The sequence below is a fragment of the Prionailurus viverrinus genome, chromosome A2 (genome assembly GCF_022837055.1).
Source record: "Prionailurus viverrinus isolate Anna chromosome A2, UM_Priviv_1.0, whole genome shotgun sequence".
NCBI classification, from domain to species: domain Eukaryota; kingdom Metazoa; phylum Chordata; class Mammalia; order Carnivora; family Felidae; genus Prionailurus; species Prionailurus viverrinus.
Genome location: NC_062562.1, coordinates 23,543,230 through 23,562,754, shown reverse-complemented (window position 1 = coordinate 23,562,754; position 19,525 = coordinate 23,543,230). Strand labels below are relative to the sequence as shown.

General features: G+C 36.5%; 1 protein-coding gene across 1 annotated transcript in view; it reads left to right on the top strand.

The window, feature by feature from the left end:
* ERC2 (ELKS/RAB6-interacting/CAST family member 2) overlaps positions 1–19,525 on the top strand; it is an 887,162-nt gene that overhangs the window by 382,494 nt on the left and 485,143 nt on the right. The window contains exon 7 of the mRNA XM_047850845.1: positions 15,512–15,649. Within this exon, the coding sequence (XP_047706801.1) occupies positions 15,512–15,649 (138 nt within the window). The remainder of the gene's footprint in view (positions 1–15,511; positions 15,650–19,525) is intronic.

Here is a 19,525-nt window from a genome sequence, read left to right as displayed (position 1 = left end):
AATAGCAGCCTAGGAATTAAGTAGCAACAACACAAGCATGAAAGGCAGGTAGTATCTTGCTAACTAAAATTTAGTTTCAGAACAGAGAGTGGAAAATGAATCTGTAAGTATTAAAAGAAAATGCATAAATGAAAACCTACAGAAGATTTGTTATATCTTTCTCAAAATCAGAATCACCTATGTATGGTTTTCATGAGACTTTAAAGATTTTATAAAATGTTTTTTTCTCTCTGTCCCATTATTTCATTTTTAATTCCAGTTTCTATTAGTGTTTTGTGTATTCCAAGGGGCGGACCAATTTTTCTGATGTCAGTTACTATTTGAATAAATTAAAAAGTCCATGAATATGAAAATTATACACATAGTTTGAACTTGAATCAAAAAAATATATATGACTATGACTTTCAGATAAATTAGTATCATAAAAAAAGGTCTTAATTATTTCCTGTTCAATGTGTATGCAAATGTATTTCTGCATATAATGATTACATTGTTTATAGTTTGCTTTTTATTTTATTTTGGGGAGTACACAATTTTAAAAATTGGAATGTTTTGCATTCTAAATTTGACAGGTTTTCAGGTTTTTTTTTTTTAAACAAAAGTAAAATCTTCTTTCTATTATGACATTCAGCAGAAATGAATTTGCAGAGTATTAGGAGTTTTTTCTGTTTAGGTGGCTCTAGACCTCTTAACCACCCTGCCGTCCTCTCAATAGATTTAGCCATGGTTAGCAAACCATGAAGATCTTGTCTGTAATAATCACTTATTAATATTTTTACATCATGAGAATTTCTAGACAATCCTTGGATCTTGCCTTTCATTTTATCATTGGACATTTTCAGGATGTTCCGTTTTAGAACAATTTGGGATGTTTTAAATTTGCTGCCTATTCATTTTATGTCTAAAGGAAAAATGACACAAAATTCCATACTATTTGGGAACATGCTGTCTTGGTTAGGGTTTGGATCACATTTTAAAATTAGTTTTAAAGGAAAGGAAATCATATAAATGCTCTGGAATTCAGATAAGCACCAAGCATGGGAAGCAGGCACTTGTCTTTTAGAGTGCTTATCCTTTGGGGTCAGACTGATGATGGTAAAAAAAAAAAAGCATTCTAGACCTTTAAATATTGATTATGCACTTTGGGGAGCTGTTTTCTTTCCTGCTTTCCCTCTGCCCCTTTGAATTTGGACTTTGCTAGAACTTGCAGAGTGCAGTATCTCAAATATTCCACAGGGTGTCATGATATGGTTGTTCTCAGGAACACTCCAGTGGGAGGTAATTTGAGCCAAGCTTCATCCAGTATTTCAAGGATTGGTACATTTTGGTTATAGTTCAGAATTATTTACTGAGGGCCTACTGTGTGTGAGCTCCATGATAAGAAATGTAGCTGTTAGTGTTATCATGCAAATCCCTTTCTTCACTTTGTGTTTGGCATTTTGGCTCGAGTTTTTTTAAATTTACTTGCTATGTAGTTTCAGGCCACTTGGGAGTGAATCTCAAATAGAGGAGTCAGGTTTGGAGCCAAATTCTGGCTCCCTTCCCTCCATCCTGTGGTGGGAATAGATCCCAAGGGGTCCTAGTGCAGGAAGGGGGCTGAGAGTTACTAATCTAAAGGCTCCTGGGGTAGCCATGGGGAGGCTGACACAGAGCTGGGGCCTGAGTTGGACAGTTTGAGTGTTAACTGCCCCTTCATCATTAGTTGTCTGGGTCACCTTAACAAGTTTATTTGCTTTTTTTCATTTTTGATCCATGATGGGGTTTTGAAGAGCAAATTCAACAATCCATTTCTAAACAGTGTTTGGTGGCTTCCAGCTCTGGGACAAGATAATATAAACTCACATTTCCCTTCTCCTTCTCTCTAAATACATCTTATTTATATTATCTGGAAATAATGCAACAGACAATCATGAAAGGACTCTGAAATGTAGGAAAGAAGAAGGACTGGCCAGGGGCCTCACGAATTGAAGAACACCAGGATGAGTTTCCTGGGGTTTCTTCTTGCTCTTCATATCTCCTTGCCTGGGATGTGGAGAGCCCTGCAACCCTGAACTGCCAACAGAAAGTAGATTAAAATAAGGAAGGATGAAGACTGAAACAAGGTGACTGCTTGCTAAGATATAATATAAATAGGAAAGCAAAACAAAACAAAACAAATCTTCTAACACATACTCAAATGTTCAGGATAAAATAGATTATTACTCATCTCATACCAAGAACCAAAAAAGTCACAATTTGAATGAGAGAAGACAACTAATAACAACACTAAGGTGAATCAAGTATTGGAATTTTATGACAAAAAATATAAAGCAATTATAAAATAGATTGAACAAGCAATTACAAAAATAGAAAGCCTTACTGGAAGGATTCCTTAGTAGAGTGGAAATGACCAAAGATAGAGTCTGTGAACTTGAGGACAGATCAGTACAACTTAATCTGAACAACAGAGGAAAACTAGACTGGAAAATAAATGAACAGACCCTAGAGACCTGTGATTTAATAACAAAAGATCTAAGATTTCATCAGAGACCCAGAAAGAGATGAGAAGGAATATGGGACTGAATAAATATTTGAAGAAGTAATAGCTGTAAACTTCCCAAATTTGGCAAAAGATATAAATCTACATATTTAAAAAGATGAGTGAACCCCAAATGGGATAAGCCCAAAGAAATCCATGCTGACACGTCACAATTAAGCCTCTAAAAAGTAAGAAAAGGAAAAAAGATCTTAGAGCACCCAGAGAGAAAGTACTCAGCATTTATAGAGGGATGGATACCAACTCGAATGATAGTGGATTTCTTATCTGAAACCATGGAGTCCAGACAAAATCGGCATGTTTTTCAAATACAGAAAAAACAAAACAAAACAAAACAAAACAAAAATAACCCTGCCAGCCATAAATTCTCTAACTGGTGAAACTATCCTTCAGGAATAAAGAGGGAAATAAAGGCATTTTGAAAAAAGGAAAACCAAGAGTATTTGTCCCTAGCTTATCTACCGTTGAACAGTAGCTAAAAGAAGCTCTCTCTAAACAGAAAGGAAATGATAACAGCAGGATTTGAACTTCAGAAAAGAAGAAAGAAGAGTGAAATGGAAAAAATGTGGATAAACATAGTAAACTATCTTCATCCTTATAATTTAAAAAAATTTGACAGTTGAAGCAAAAATTATAGCGATATCTGTTGTGCTCACTGTATGTAGAGGATATAATGAGACAATTATATTTAAAAAGTGAGGAAAATAAAAGAACCTTAAATAAGTGCAATTTTAGTACTTCACTTGAAGTGACAAAACATTTATATCAGTAGGTTATGACATGTTTCATATGTAAATTGTACCACATACAGCAGTTGTTAAGAAAATATATAAAACTGTATACTCAAAAATAGTATAAATAAGTGAAGATGGAATCCTAAAAATATTTGCAGTAACCCTCAGGAAGGAAGGAAAGAAATGGAGGAATGAAAATGGGGGAAATGATCAGAAAACAAATAATAAAATAGCAGACTTAAGCCCTAACATAGCAATAGTTACTTTATGTCAGTGGTCAGAATATACCAGTTAAAAGAGATTATCCAAGTAGAGCCAAAAACAAACAAACAAACAAACAAACAACACCCCTCCAAACAAACTAAAAAAAAAAAACCCATGACACAATTATATGCTGTCTATAAGAAATTTACTTCAAACACAATGACATTGTAGGTTGAAAAGAAGAGATAAAGGTATATCATATTAACATTAATTTTTAAAAAAAGAAATGACTATGTTAATATCAGATTAAGTAGATGTAAGAGCAAAGAAAATTACTGGGAACAATGGGAGACATTATATAATAAAAGAAGTAACCCACCAAGAAGACATAGTGATCCTCAATGTGTATGCAGCAAACAAATATATGAAATAAAAACTGATAGAACTAAAAAGGGAAATAGACAAATTCACAATTATAGTTGGGGACTCCCACACTTCACTATCAGCAGTAGATAGAATTAAGTACAGAAAATTAGCAAATTAAATGAACTGAATAGCTCTATCAACTAACAAGAGCTAGATGACATTTATAAAACACTCTACCCAACAACTGCAAACTATACATTCTTTTCAAGTGTGCATGTAGCATTCATTAAGATAGATCATATTCAGAGTTGTAAAACAAACCTGAACATATTTAAAAGAATTGGATTCATATAATGTGTTGTATGACCATAATAGAGTCAAACTAGAAATCAATAATAGAGGGACATGAGAATCTACAAGTAATCAGTGGTTCAAAGATGCTAAGTAGGGGTGCCTGGCTTACTCAGCCCATAGAGCAGGAGACTCCTGATCTAAGGGTTGTGAGTTCGAGCCCTACATTGCGTTTAGAGATTACTTAAAAAAATAAAAATCTTAAAAAAACAAAGATGCTAAGTAAATAATAATTCACGCCTCAAAGATGAAGTCATAAGGTACAAATATACATATAGCTGAATGAAAATGAAAATACAACGTACCAAAATTTGTGGGATGTAGCTAAAGCAGTGCTAAAAGGGAAATTTATAGTATTAAATGGTTGCATTAGAAAAGAGGAAATGTTACAAATGAATAATCAAAATTTCTACCTCAACAAACCAGAAAAATAAGAACAAAATAAACCAAAGCCAAGTATAAGGAAGGAATAATAGTAGAACAAAAATCAATAAAATGTAAAACATGGAAATAACAGAGAAAATCAATAAAAGCTGCTTATTTGAAAAAAATCAGTAAAATTGGTAAACCTCCAGCAACACTGACAAAGATAAAAGAAGATGAAAATTACCAATATCAGAAATGAAGCAAGAGATATCATTACAGATTCTGTTGCCATTAAAAAGTTGATAGAGGAATATTATAGACAACTTTCTACTCCTAAATTTGACATCTTAGCGGAAAAGGTCCCATTCCTCAAAAACCACAAACTATCAAAACTTAAAAAAAATGAAATAAATAACCTGAATAATCTTATAACCATGAGATAAATTGAATTTTTAATTTAAAAGTTCCTATAAGAGAAATTTCCAGGCCCAGATAGCTTCACGTGGAGATTTTTACCAAATAAAGAATTAATACCAATTATACTCAATTTATTTCTGAAAAGGGAAGAGAGAACAGTTTTCAAAAAATTTTATGAGACTAATCTTACCTTGGTACCCAAAACAGAAAAATACAATAAAAAAAAAAAAAACACCCAACTCCCTAAACCAAAGTCACAGACTACTGTCTCTCATGAACTTAAATAAAAGACCCTCAACAAAATATTAGAAAATCAAATACAAAAATGTATAAAAAGAATAATGTATCATGACTAAGTGAGATTTACTTCAGGAATGCAAGGCTGGTTCAACATTTAAAAATCAATCATTGAAAAAAAATCATTGTTACCTACCATATGAACAGAGTAAAGAAGAAAAAAAATGTGATCATATTACTTAACATAGAAAAAGCATTTTTAAAAATACAGCACTCATTTATGATTAAAAACTCTAAGCAAGTTAGGAATAGAGGGCAACCATCTCAGCTAGGTAAAGAACATATACAAAAAAACCTACAGCTAACATCTATCTTTCACTACTAAGATTAAATATATTTCCCCTAAATTCAGGTAAAAAGCAAGGATGTTTACTCTTACTACTGCTATATAACACAGTACTCTGAAGTGCTCACCACTGTGATAAGAGAAAAAATTAAAAAATAAAACCATCCCTTTTTTCCAAATGACATGATTGTCTACATAGAAAATCCCAAAGTATCTTTAAAAAGAAAAAAAAAAAAAGCTCCTAGAACTAATAAGTGAGTTCAGTAAAATCTCAGGATACAAGATCAACAGACAAAAATTAGTTACATTTCTATATACTAAAATGAATATGTGGAAAGTAAAATTAAAAATAGAATTTAAGTTGTAATAACTCCAAAGAAAATGAAATACTTATAAATAAATTTACCAAAACAAGTACAGGATCTGTATGCTGAAATATACAAAATGTTGATGAAAAAATCAAAGAGGATCTAAGCAAATTGAGATATGTATTGTATTCATAGTGTGAAAAACTCAGCATATTAACAGTGTCAATTTTCCCCAAATTGAGCTATAGGTTTAATGAAATTCCTTTCAAAATCCCAAGGGTTTTTATTGACATATACAGGCTTATTATAATTTTTTTTATGGAAAGGCACAAGCCCTAGATTAGCTAAAACATTCTTTTAAAAAAAGGTGATATTAACCCTCTACAGCTACTGTAATCAAGACAATCTCCTATTATTGGAGTGACAGATCAATGGAACAGAATAGAGCATCCAGCTATATATCCACACAAATATGCCTAATTAATATTTTACAATGGTGCAAAGACATTTCAATGGAGGAAAAATAGCTTTTGAACAAATGGTGTTGTATTAACTGGACATCTGTAGGCAACAAAAATGAACATTGACTTAAAACTCACACCTTATACAAAAATTAACTCAAAGTAAAATGTAAAACATGAAACTATAAATTTGTTAGAAAAACTATAGGATAAAATCATCAGAATGTAGGGCTAAGTAATGAGTTCATAGAATTGACATTAAAAGTATGATCTATAAATTGGACCTTCTGCTCTGTGAAACACCTGTTAAGAGGATGAAAAGATAAGCGACAGACTGGGAGAAAATAATTGTAAGCCATATATCTTACAAGGGATTGGTATCTGGAATACTCTCCAAAGAACTTTGAAAAGTCACCAGTAAATCAAAACCAAAATCAAGCCAATTAGAAAACAGCCAAAAGACATGACCAGATATTTACTGAAGAGGATGTACAGATGGCAAATATGCACATGAAGAGGTGTTCAATGTCATTAACCACAAGGGGAACTGCAAAATAAAACTACAATGAGAGAGGCGCCTGGGCGGCTCAGTCTGTTAGACGTCCAACTTCGGCTCAGGTCATGATCTCGCGGTCTGTGAGTTTGAGCCCCGCCTCGGTCTCTGTGCTGACAGCTCAGAGCCTGGAGCCTGTTTCAGATTCTGTGTCTCCCTCTCTCTCTGACCCTCCCTTGTTCATGATCTGTTTCTCTCTGTCTCAAAAATAAATAAATGTTAAAAAAAAAACTACAATGAGATGTCACTATACATCTGTTGGAATTACTAAAATAATAAGTCATGACAACAGCAAAAGTGTTGGTGGGAATGTAGAAAAATTAGATGTTTCCTACATTGCTTGTGGGAATGTAAAATGGTACAGCCACTTTGGAAAACAGTTTGGCAGTTTCTTACAAAGTTAAAATCACAAGTCCCATGACCCAGAAATTTCACTCTGGTGGCATTTATATCAGAGAAATGAAAACTTATGTTCATAGAAAAAACTTATATGTGAATATTCATAGTCTCCTATTTATAATAGCCCCAAACCAGAAACAACCCAAGTGTCCTTTAACAGGTAAATGGTTAAACAGGCTGGTATATCCATACCATGGGCCACTACTTAATAATAAAAGAGAACAAATTATTGATAGACATAACAACTTGGATGACTTTCCAGAGAATCATACTGAATGAAAAAAAAAAAAACACTGACAAAGGTTATGTTATGTACTGTGTTCCTGTGTTTATGTAACATTTGTGAAATGACAAAGTTATAGAAATGGAGGACAAATTCATGGTTGCCAGGGGTTAGAGATGGGGGGCAGAGACAGAAGATAGGTGGGAGCAATTATAAAAGGACAATACAAGGGATCTTTTGGGGGATAGAATTGTTCTGTATCCTGACCTTAGAGGTGGTCACATGAATCTACGTATGTGATACAGTTGCATAGGACTAAATACAGACACACATACACACCAATGAGTGCATGTAAAAATGGTGATACCTGAATAAGATCAGTGGATTGTATGAACATCAATTTCCAGCTTGTGATATTGTACTATAGTTATGCTAGATTTTACTATTAGAGGAAACTGGGTAAAAAGTGTAAAAGGTATCTCTTAATATAATTTCTTACAACTGCATGGAAATCTCAATTATCTCATTATAAAATGTTAAAAAAATAAAAGCAAGTATTTAGGACAGTGCCTGGTTTATAGTGAAGAGGTCTGGGGCATACACTACCTAACCTTTTTATAAGCTGAAAGTTTATTTTTATTTTAATTTTAGGCCATATAAAAATGACTGCATCAGAAATGCCATGTTAAAATGTCACACATCCCATTATAATTAATTCTTCAGATTTGGATAAATTTCTCTTTTAGAATTCTTTGTTTAAGGACTCTTTTAAAACGCTTCTCTGTTTTTATTCCAAATGAAATATATAGGGATAGTAGGCAGAATTCTAGGATGGCCCTCATGACATGGGCTCCCCAGGTGTTATGTCAATGTTTAGATTACATTTTATGCAAAAGGGAATTTGCAGATGTAATTAAGATTGCTATTCAATTGACCTTGAGTTAACCAAAAGGGAGATTATCTAGGTGGGCTTGAACCAATCACTTGAGCATTATAAATTTGAGTCTGGAGGTCAGAGACAGAAAAGTCAGAAAAATTCAAAGCATGGAGGAGGGGATTTGACGTGCAAAAGTGCTCTGTTGCTAGTTTTGAAGATGGAGAGGGGCATATAGCGAAGACCTGAGGCAGGTTCTTGTTGCTAAGAACAACTTCTAACTAATAGCTAGCAGTGAACTGAATAATGCCAACAATCTGAATGGTCTTGAAAGAGGACCCCAAGTTCCAGATGAGAACTCATCCTGATCGACCTTTTGATATCTACTTTCTGAGACCTTAGGCAGAGAAACCAATTACACCACATTTGGACTTCTGGTGTATAGATTGTGGGACAATACATTCATATTGTTTTAACCTGCAAAGTTTGTGGTAATATTTTGTGTAGCAATAGAAACCCATACAATGGGTTGATTTAAATCTTTGTATTTAAATCCATTGTGTAGTGGATCCTGTTTTAGCAACCAGTGTTGCCTTTTCTTTGGTGTTATGTAAAGGGTATTTCTGGAGAAGGATTTTGGGAAGACGGAGGAGTAGAACGCACCAGGAATTTGTCTCTCCATCTAGACAACAATTGAACCGGCAGAACCTGTCTAATGTAACTATTTTGGAAGTCTGTAGTCCATTAAAGGCTTACAACTTCCAGGGAAGGCTTAGATGGTAAAATGCAGTTAATTTGGGTCAATGTTAGCTCTTAACACAGTAGAAGCTAACCATTTCCCACCCTTCAGCCAAGTGGCAGGCAGCTAAACATGTGTGCCTAGAGCAACCTACACACAGCTTGCAGGAGCCAGGGTGAATAAAAAGAAACCTGCCTTCCAAATATCAAGGAACTGTGTTCTGATCATTGATTGTTGCTTCTGATCAGAGATGCAGTCAGAGTCAGCAGCCATTGTTGTTACACCTCCCCACATTGGTGCAAGCCCCTCCCCTTCTGCTGAAGTGACTTTCAGGAGACTTAGGCTGGCAGTCTTTTTCCCTCTCCATTTTCTCTTTTGAGAGCCATACATTGAGGACTAGGACATTCATGAACAAGCTCATATATAAGGAAAATTAGAAAGTGAGGACACATACCCATGAAAAGACACAGGCTCAGAAAAGACCTAAGAAGACCTTATATTTATATCTCAGACTGATCTTTGGCACAGAAATAGCCAACAACAACAGCAACAATGACAGCAACAAACACAAAATAAGAAACAGTAAACGACAACAATAACAAAAACAGCAAACCCTGGGATATGGAGAGAAGCTGATTTCCAGAGTACCACACTGTGAGTTTCAAACATCTAGTTTTCAACAACAGCAAAAATCACAAGGCATGCAGAAAGCGGGAAAGTACGATCTATTCAAAGGGGAAAAAATGAACAGAAACTGATCCTGAGAAGACTTGACGGCAGATCTACTAGACAAAGATTAAAAAATTTTTTTAATGTTTATTTTTGAGAGACAGAGAGAGACAGCATGAGCAGGGGAGGGGCAGAGAGAGAGAGGGAGACACAGAACATGAAGCAGGCTCCAGGCTCTGAGCTATCAGCACAGAGCCCGACATGGGGCTTGAACTCACAAGCCGTGAGATCATGACCTGAGCCAAAGTCGGACACTTAACCAACTGAGCCACCCAGGCGCCTCTAGACAAAGATCTTAAAACAACACTCTAAAAGAACTAATGGGAGATGTGGGGGAAATAGAGAAAACAATGTATGAACAAAATGGAAATATCAATGAAAAGATAGAAAACCTCAGAGGAACCCAAAAGGAAATTCTGGAGATGAAAAAGTATAATAACTGAAATGAAAAATTCACTAGAAGGATTCAAAGGCAGCTTTGAGTAGGCAGAAGAACCAATGAACTTGAAACAAAAAAAATATTGAAGAAAATTAAGCAGAATCTGAGGGGCCTCTGGGACATCATCAAGTGGACCAACACACACATTAGGGGAGTCCCAGAAAGGAGAGAGATAAAGGGGCAAAGGAAATTTTTGAAGAAATAATGGCTGATACTTTGCAAATTTGATTTAAGACATGAATATGAACATCCGGGAAGCTCAATAAACTCTCAGAAAAATGAATGCAAAGGGACCCACACCAAGACACATTATAACCAAACTTTTGAAATCCAGAGACAAAGATATACTTACTTGAAAGCATCAAGAGAGAAGTGACTTGTCATTTGCAAGGGATCCTAAATAAGTTTATAAGCAGTTGTCTGATCAGAAACTTTGGAGGCCAGAAGACAGTGGGTTGATATAATTAAATGATAAAAAAAACTGTTAACCAAGAATCATATATTCAGCAAAACTGTTCTTCAAGAGTGAGGGAAAAATTAAGATACTCCCAAATAAACAAAAGCTTAGAAGTTTGTTACCACTGGAACTGACTTACAAGAAGTGCTCAAGAGAGTCATGCAGGGTGAAATGAAAGGACACTAGATGGTAACTCAAAGCCATGTAAGAAATATTTCAATAAAGGCAAATACATGGGCAAATATAAAAGCTACTATTATTGTAACAACGGTTTGTAACTCCACTTTCTGTTTTCTACATGATCTAAGAGAACGATTTATTTTATTATTATTATTTTAAATGTTTTATTTGTTTCTGAGAGAGGGCAAATAGGGGAGGGGCAGAGAGAGGAGGACCGAGGATCTGAAGCCAACTCTGGGCTGATAGCTGCGAGCCTGATGTGGGGCTTGCACTCATGAACTGTGAGATCATGACCTGAGCCAAAGTCCGACGCTCAACCTACTGAGCCACCCAGGCGCCCCTGAGACTAATATATTTTAAGAAACTATTAGTCTAAAAGCTAGTATCATTGTAACTTTGGTTTGTAACTTTATGTTTAATTTTCTATGTAATGTGAGAGACTAATGCATTAAAAAGAATCATTAGTTTATATTTGTGAGTACACCATGTATAAAGATATAATTTTGTGACATCAGCAACCAAAAGGGGTGGAGATGGAGCTGTAAAAGAGTCGAGTTTTTGTATGTTATTGAAACTAAACTAGTATAAATTCAAAGTGTTAAGTGTTATAAATTTTGGATGTTACATGTAATACCCATGGTAGTCACAAAGAAAATAGGTGTAGAACACACACACACGCACACACACAAAACGATAATACAATTCAATAATTTCAGTACAAAGAAGTCAACTAAGTACAAAAGAAGACAGCACTGCAGGAAATGAACAAAAAACATTATCAGGTATGCAAGAAACAAATAACAAAATGACAGATATAAATTCCCCCTTTTCAATAATTACTTTAAATGGATTAAAGTCTCTAATTGAGAGACAGAGATTGGCAGAATGGATTAAGATCAAACAATCATAAAAACAGCCCACCCTCAACATGATACAACTATATGCTATCTATGAAAGACTCACTTTAGATCCAAAGACACAAATAGATTGAAAGTGAAAGCAAGGAGAAATATGTCCTTTGCAAGTAGTAATGGAAAGAGAAAAGTTTACAAGAGACAAAGGCATTATAAATTAATTAAAGTTTCAATACTATCAGAAGATATGACATATATAGGCATGTATGAACCTAATGACAGGCCATCAAAATATGTGAAGCAAAAGGTGACAGACCTGAAGGAGGAAAAAGACAGTTTTGCAATAATCGTTGGGGACACCATTACCCCACTCTTAATAATAAAACAACCAGAGAGAAGATATGTAGGGAAATAGAGGGCTTAACACAATAAATCAACAAGATCTAACAGACATATTCAGAATACTGTACCCAACAATGACAGCATGTGTAATTTTCTCAAGTGCACATGGGGCATTCCCCATATTCATCCCCAGATTGAGTCTCAATATATTTTCAAAAGATACATGTCATACAGACTATTTTCTCCAACCACAAGAGGATGAAGTTAGAAATCAGTAACAGAAAAACTGGAAGATTTGCTAAGTTATAGAAATTAAACAACATTTATTATTTATTTATTTATTTATTTATTTATTTATTTATTTATTTAGACAATGTGAGCAAGGGAGAGGGGCAGAGGGAGAGAGAGAGAGAGAGAGAGAGAGAAAAGCTTAAGCAGCCTTCACGCTCAGTGTGGAGGCCGACACAGGGCTTGATTCCACGACCCTGGGATCATGACCTGAGCCAAAATCAAGAGTTGGACGCTCAACCAACTAAGCCACCCAGGTGCCCCAAACAATACACTCGTTAACAATGAATGAATTGAAGGGAAAAAAAAAAGAGAGGGAGAGAGCCAAACCATAAGAGACTCTTAAAAACTGAGAATAAACTGAGGGTTGATGGGGGGTGGGAAGGAGAGGGGGTGGGTGATGGGCATTGAGGAGGGCACCTGTTGGGATGAGCACTGGGTGTTGTATGGAAACCAATTTGACAATAAATTTCATATTAAAAAAAACAACGAATGAATCAAAACAAATCACAAAAGAAGTGAAAAAATTCTTAAAGACAAATGAAATCAAAAGTGCAATGTACCAAAACATATGGAATGTAGAGAAAGCAGTACTAAGGGGGAGATTTATGCATCAAAAGAATTATCAGCAGAGTGAAAAGGCAACCCACAGAATTGGAGGGAACATTTGTAAATTATATGTGTTAAGGGATTTATATGCAGAATATACAGAGAATACCTAAAACTCGACAACAAAAATCAAACGTGATTCAAAAATGGGCAAAAGCGTTTGAATAGGCATTTCTCCCAAGAAGATATACAGATGGCCAGTAAGCACATGGAAAGATCACTCAACATTATTAGTCATTAGGGAAATGAAAATCAAAACTACAATGAGACACCATCTTTTACCCATTAGGATGGCTATTATCAAAAACCATAAAATACCAAGTGCTATTATATTACCTGCATACTGGTAGGACCCCAGCCCTAATCCTCTTCAGTCCTCTCAGTGATTTGGGGAGACCCCAGGGAGTCTCTCACAGGCTTACAGCCTCAATTTCCAGTACCCAAAGTCCCTTGAAATCAGTGCCTACCACTGCCCCAGGGCTGATGCCCTGAGGGAAGGTGTCCTCTGTCCTGTCCAGGGCACTGTCTCCCAGAGTGACAGGGGGTGCCTAATTAGTTTGTTTAGGACCACCATGGATTTACACATTTTCATGTACACAGATGTATCTGTGGGTATGGGCATACTCAAAATAATAACACACAGTCTCCTCATAGAGCCAGTCTTCTCAGCTGTTAGCTTCTTTTACATAACGAGTATCATCCTGACATGTAACTATCCATATTCTTGTTCACCCATATATTTATTTATGGAATTGTGTAATCACATGAACACTTGTCTGGAATGGAGGAAACCTTTGTTTTGACTGCAGATGATTATGCCTTTGAGTTCCTGTGTTTTCCATGGAAGGACAGTGAATTCTCACAGTGGGCAGGAATACATTGCATTTTGATGAAAGAGAGACTAATTATTTGACCTATAACTTGAGTTTCCAGGATGTCTGTCTCAAGGCAGAAAACATGTCTTATTGAAAAGATATATTGGTGGGGAAAAAAAAGGAAAGAAGTAGGGAGAGAGGGAAGATGAAGGAAGGAAGGAAGGGAGAGAGGGAGGGAGGGGTAAAAGTCCATTTCTGTTCATTCAAATAGATTGTAGCCATTGGAAAAATTAGCCAAGTCCTGTGTCCTGCCAGTTGAGCGTCAGCAAGGTCAATGTTTTTGCATTCAGAGATATTTTGATGCTACTACCACGGCCACTCCCACTGTCACCCTCTTCTCCTCCTCCTTGTTGCTGCAACTTCTGTCATTATTTGTATCTTATTCCAGATTTATGCTGAGTGAATCAAATAATCCAAAAATTTGTTTAAGTCACACACTGTTAAACATGCATTTGGAATGATTTCGTGCGAAAGCCTGGGTGCAGAGTACAAATATTTTGAATGGACTTATCTTAGAGTTGTACTGCTTTACTTGTCACTTTAAAACCCTTAATATGAATAAATTGTTTGTACAGTGTTTTTTTTTAATCCTTAGATAAGAAATACATGGTTTGAAAGCAGAGAATAAAAACATGAATGATAATGTATGCAATGCCCAGGAAAGGTCCTTGCTGTTGCTCATGGGCAGGCGTTATAATCAGCCATTTAGCGTGTTTATTTCAGGCTGCAGATAGTGGATAAAAGTGGCTGGTTGGTTGCCAGCACATGATTTAGTTGCCAAATAGAGTGTGTAGTACTTGTTACATTTGATTTATATCACAAGTTCTTCCCATTAACGGTCTACTGATGATAACCTGGTTGGCTTTTCATGTGGTTACTTTGAAACAGCCACTTGACAACGTTTAGCATATCACAAAGTTTAATACTGAATACAGGAGTGAGTGAATGACGACAACATAGGTCCTGCCTTATATTATTCTGGTGCTTAATGCAGAATGGACACCCAATACTAGTCTTTTCATTGAATGAAAAAATCCTGCATATGTATTCCCTGATACACTGTACGAAGATTAGGTTATGGACTTCAGACTTAAAGGTCTGGTGGGAGGGATAGGAATAATAGTGCTTACATATCTGAAGGCCTTGCATCTGTATACATAGAAGTAGTCTGCTTATCTGTATTGCCATTTGAATACAAAGTTGAATTATGGAAGAATGAAGGACTCATCAAGATGGCCTTGATTCTAAGTCAGTGTAACCTTGTAATGATGACAGTGTCAATAACCTTGGTCTATTTTTTTTTTAATTTTTTTTTTCTTTTCAACGTTTTTTATTTATTTTTGGGACAGAGAGAGACAGAGCATGAACGGGGGAGGGGAGGAGAGAGAGGGAGACACAGAATCGGAAACAGGCTCCAGGCTCTGAGCCATCAGCCCAGAGCCTGACGCGGGGCTCGAACTCACGGACCGCGAGATCGTGACCTGGCTGAAGTCGGACGCTTAACCGACTGCGCCACCCAGGCGCCCCAACCTTGGTCTATTTTTTAAAACAGGTCCACTTCAGGAATGTTGTCCTTGGATATGTAATAAAATATGCATTAAATATGGTTAATTTTTATTTTCAGATTGAAAACTTGCAAGAACAGCTTAGGGATAAAGACAAGCAACTAACCAATCTGAAAGACAGAGTAAAGTCCTTGCAGACAGATTCTAGTAACACGGATACTGCGCTAGCAACACTAGAAGAGGCTTTGTCAGAAAAGGTGAGCTTGGGCTGAATAATGGGGGTGGTTGGGAGGAAGTGATCTAAATGTATTTAAATGTGCCTGCCTTTCTCAATGTGCTCTCACTACCCCCAGTCCCAGCTGGACCTCCCACTGCCATGTTATCCCTCCTCAGTAGACTTGGCACATTAAATAAGCCAGGAGATCCTTGAAATGCAAACCTGATTACATCACATTTGGCCCAGCTTGAAAACCTTCACTAGCTTGTTACTTTTCTTAGGATGGTAAAAAATGAAATCCTTAACCTGGCCTATATAGTCCATCGCTTCATCTGATCTGGCTCATACCTGGTCATCTACCTCTCTGCCTGCCTTACTCTTCTCTCCTTCCCATCCTTCTTTCCTCTTTCCTTTTCTCCCTTGTATCCTCCCTCCCTTCCTTCTTCCCTTCCTTCCTTCTTTTCCAGCCTCATCCCCATCTCTCTTTCCTCATTCTTTGTATTCTAGCTATGCTGGCCTTCTAAATGTTCAAGTCCACTATGTTCCCTCCTGCCTCAGACCCTTTTCATACCCAATTACCTAGCCTAGAATGTTCTTTACTTCCTGGAGATTTAATTCATCTCCTTATGGGAGTTCAGCTTCCTGAGAAGCTGTATTGCACAGTAGTCAGGGATGTGGACTTTGAGAGCTAGACTGCCTGTCTTCTATATTCCGCATTATCATAGTCTATAAACTGATGTAATAAGGTCAAGTGGAAGGAGACCTAGGAACCAGTCTCAGCCCTGCCACTAACTTACTGGATGACCTTGGCAGGTAACTGCCTTTCTCAGTACCTCAGATTTGTGTAATGGGAGGCATTAGTTTAAATGGCCACAGGTTTTTTAAGCCATGTATTTTAAAGAAGCCTTCTTTGACTTCTGCTTCAGAATCACCAGGAGTTGCCTGTTGAAAATCTAAATTATTAGGTTCCATCTATACTTACTAAATCAGAACCTTGAAAGGGCTTGGGATTCTGTATTTTAGGAAGTTCCTTGAATCATTGTGATGTACACTCTAGTCTGAGAGCCTCTGCAGTATATAAAAAAATAGAGAAGCTAAAAAGATGATCTAATTCTTTTTATGGCTAGATAGAAATTATAACATTGTCACATTTATAATATTAAATTATACAGATTTAATTTGAAAACTTACAAGAATAAATAAGATGATTTTTCAGGGAAAATATTCTTTTTAATATTTTCAAGAATTTATTACCAAAACTCTGTAGTAATTTTGTTTGTAAAACATTTGAATGAGTGAATTGGTCTTAAAACTATTAATGATTATGTATTCTGTTTGCAGTTTTGAGTAATAGGATGTCAGTCCATTACTACCTCTCAATTTCTTTCTGTAACTTTACATAAACATATACCATATAATTTTTTCATATCGTGGATTCTTGGCAGGATTTTATCATTTTTTCCACTGGCCCTATTAAGATTAGATTTATTCTAGTTTAAATCCCCAAACAATTTCCAAATCTGAAACTACTCTTTTTATCTAAGCACCTCCTTTGAGAAGAAGGGGATGACTGCAAGGAAGGCTGAGGTCTGTGGGAGTCTGACCCCCCCCCAAACCCATGCCACCACTTGAGAGTTATTGCCTCCCGTGGGGCAAGCCTCTTCTCTTAGTGCCTTATTTTCAAAATTTGCTGACCTCTAAGTTCCATTGTCTGTGGAACTACCTTGATAATAATTAATCAGTCTGCTGATCCAGAATCTGAAGTACATGAAATCTGATTTGGGCAATACATGAGGAGTTGAGTAGTTAGATACCTTGAAGGGCGAGATAGGGAACAAAAATGAGGGAAGAGGGTTTGGTGTGAGACAGTAAGAATTGCTGGCAACTGTGGCAAGCTGCGGAGTCTTTGACTTGCCTCAGATCATTCAAGTTCATATAATACATTAAAGTATTATGATGCTCAAGTCAAATATGATGTGGGCCAGCTTTGGCCTGTGAGCTCTTAGTTTTCAAACCTTATTTGCATCTGACTTGTAGATTTTCACAGTATTGAAGAATACAAGCAAACACAGATCAATTTATATGGAGGGAATTTTTAAAAGGTGCTAAAATCAGGATATTAGTGTATTTGATAAGCACAGATAAAAACATTGGATAGGAACTGTCAAGGTTCTCTGTCATGGGTCGAAGAATAGTAGATTCCTTTCAAGTATTTATCCCAGTGGGTATCGAACTTTTGTATCCAAATATTCTTATCGTCTAGGGTTCTTCTTCTTCTTCTTCCTCTTCTTCTTCTTCTTCTTCTTCTTCTTCTTCTTCTTTTTTAATTCTCAAGTCAGTTAACATACCATGCAGTCTTGGCTTCAGGAGTAGAACCCAGTGATTCATCACTTACCTATGACATCCAATTGGGAGCTTCTTCAAATAACAGTTTCCTGGGTCCCATTTCCTAGTGATTCTGATTCAGTTGCTTTGCTCTGGGGCCAAGGAACCTATGATTTTTACAAGCATGCCCAGTGATTCTGATGAAAGTGGTCAGGTCACCACACCTTAAGAAATACCAAACCCATCCTCTTCCATTTTAAAGATGGGAAATTGGCTCAATGAGGTGAAATGACTTGCCCAGAGATGAAAATTTTGGACAGGTGCAGCACCATTCCCCATTTCTGGGTCCTGGGGCTATGTCATGGACAGACCATGGCATGGCCTATGCTAACTTCTGAACCCAGTACTCCAAGAAACCACTTCTAATCTAAGTTGGCCCTTGGTTGGGACTTTGTTGTCTCCCCTGGACTATCCCAGGGCCACTCAGCTCATGGGTGATGGAATGGGACTGAAATTCAAACCTGATAATTGTGCTTTTGACAACATCACAATCACCTTTATTGGCCCTTCCCTCACAAGGTTCATTCAGTTTTATCCACATTTAATTGAACAGACCCCCTGGAACAAGATGGTACAAAAAATAAAATGATTAATTAAAACTTTTGGACTCATAGAGCATCTAATTATTTGCTGTCATTTGGCTGATAAATAGAACCTATTAGGCACTATTCACCATTCCACTTGGGTTGTGACATTCTGGGAAGTGTGTTATTCCTTTTAGTTTCCAGGAACTTATATACATATTCACAGTGCAAAAAAATAATGCCATTTAGCAAGTTAAGATTGAGTATGACATAGTTCTAGGACTGACACACAGAAGCTCAAGAGACGGAACCCACAGTATTTATAAAGCTGGTCTCGCCAAGTTTGCTGTAGCCATATAGCAGATAAGCAGTTGAGAAAGGCAGATAACAGAGCCAGAGGCCACTGCAATTCAGTTCCCGCTCAGTGATAAAGCACAAATAGATTAGATTCGTGCAGAGCCAGATGAGTGCACAAGGAACACTTGCCAATGCAAATAAGACTAAAACAAGAACACATTGTTGGAATTTCTGCAAGTTAGTTGTTAATCAAGTAGATCATGGCATATTAGGGCCTTTTAACACATGTTTTTGACATCTGGCCCTGCGTGGCTGACAGTTAAATTAGTTTTGTGATTGACGGAGAAATATTTCGTAGTATTGAATCATCAATAACACTTAAAAACATTATAGTGCTTGCTGATTTTTTTTGTCATCAATGCCCAGTCAATAGTAAAAGTGGTTAGAGTGAATCAACCTACTTACCAAATGACTCTGACACCTTCTGGATGTTAACACGTATACTTAATTTTATTTCCCTTCCTTTGAAGCTAAGATGATCCCTAATTTGACTTCTTATTCGTGCCTCCAGCATGCCAGACAGTTTGCCCAGCCATGGGTTAAAAGACTCACAGGAGTTGAGTGCCTTCTTTGGAAAGCTGGGCTGGGAGGAACGGACATGCAGTAAAACCACATGAAGGGTGCCGAGTGGGAATAAACGCCATATAATC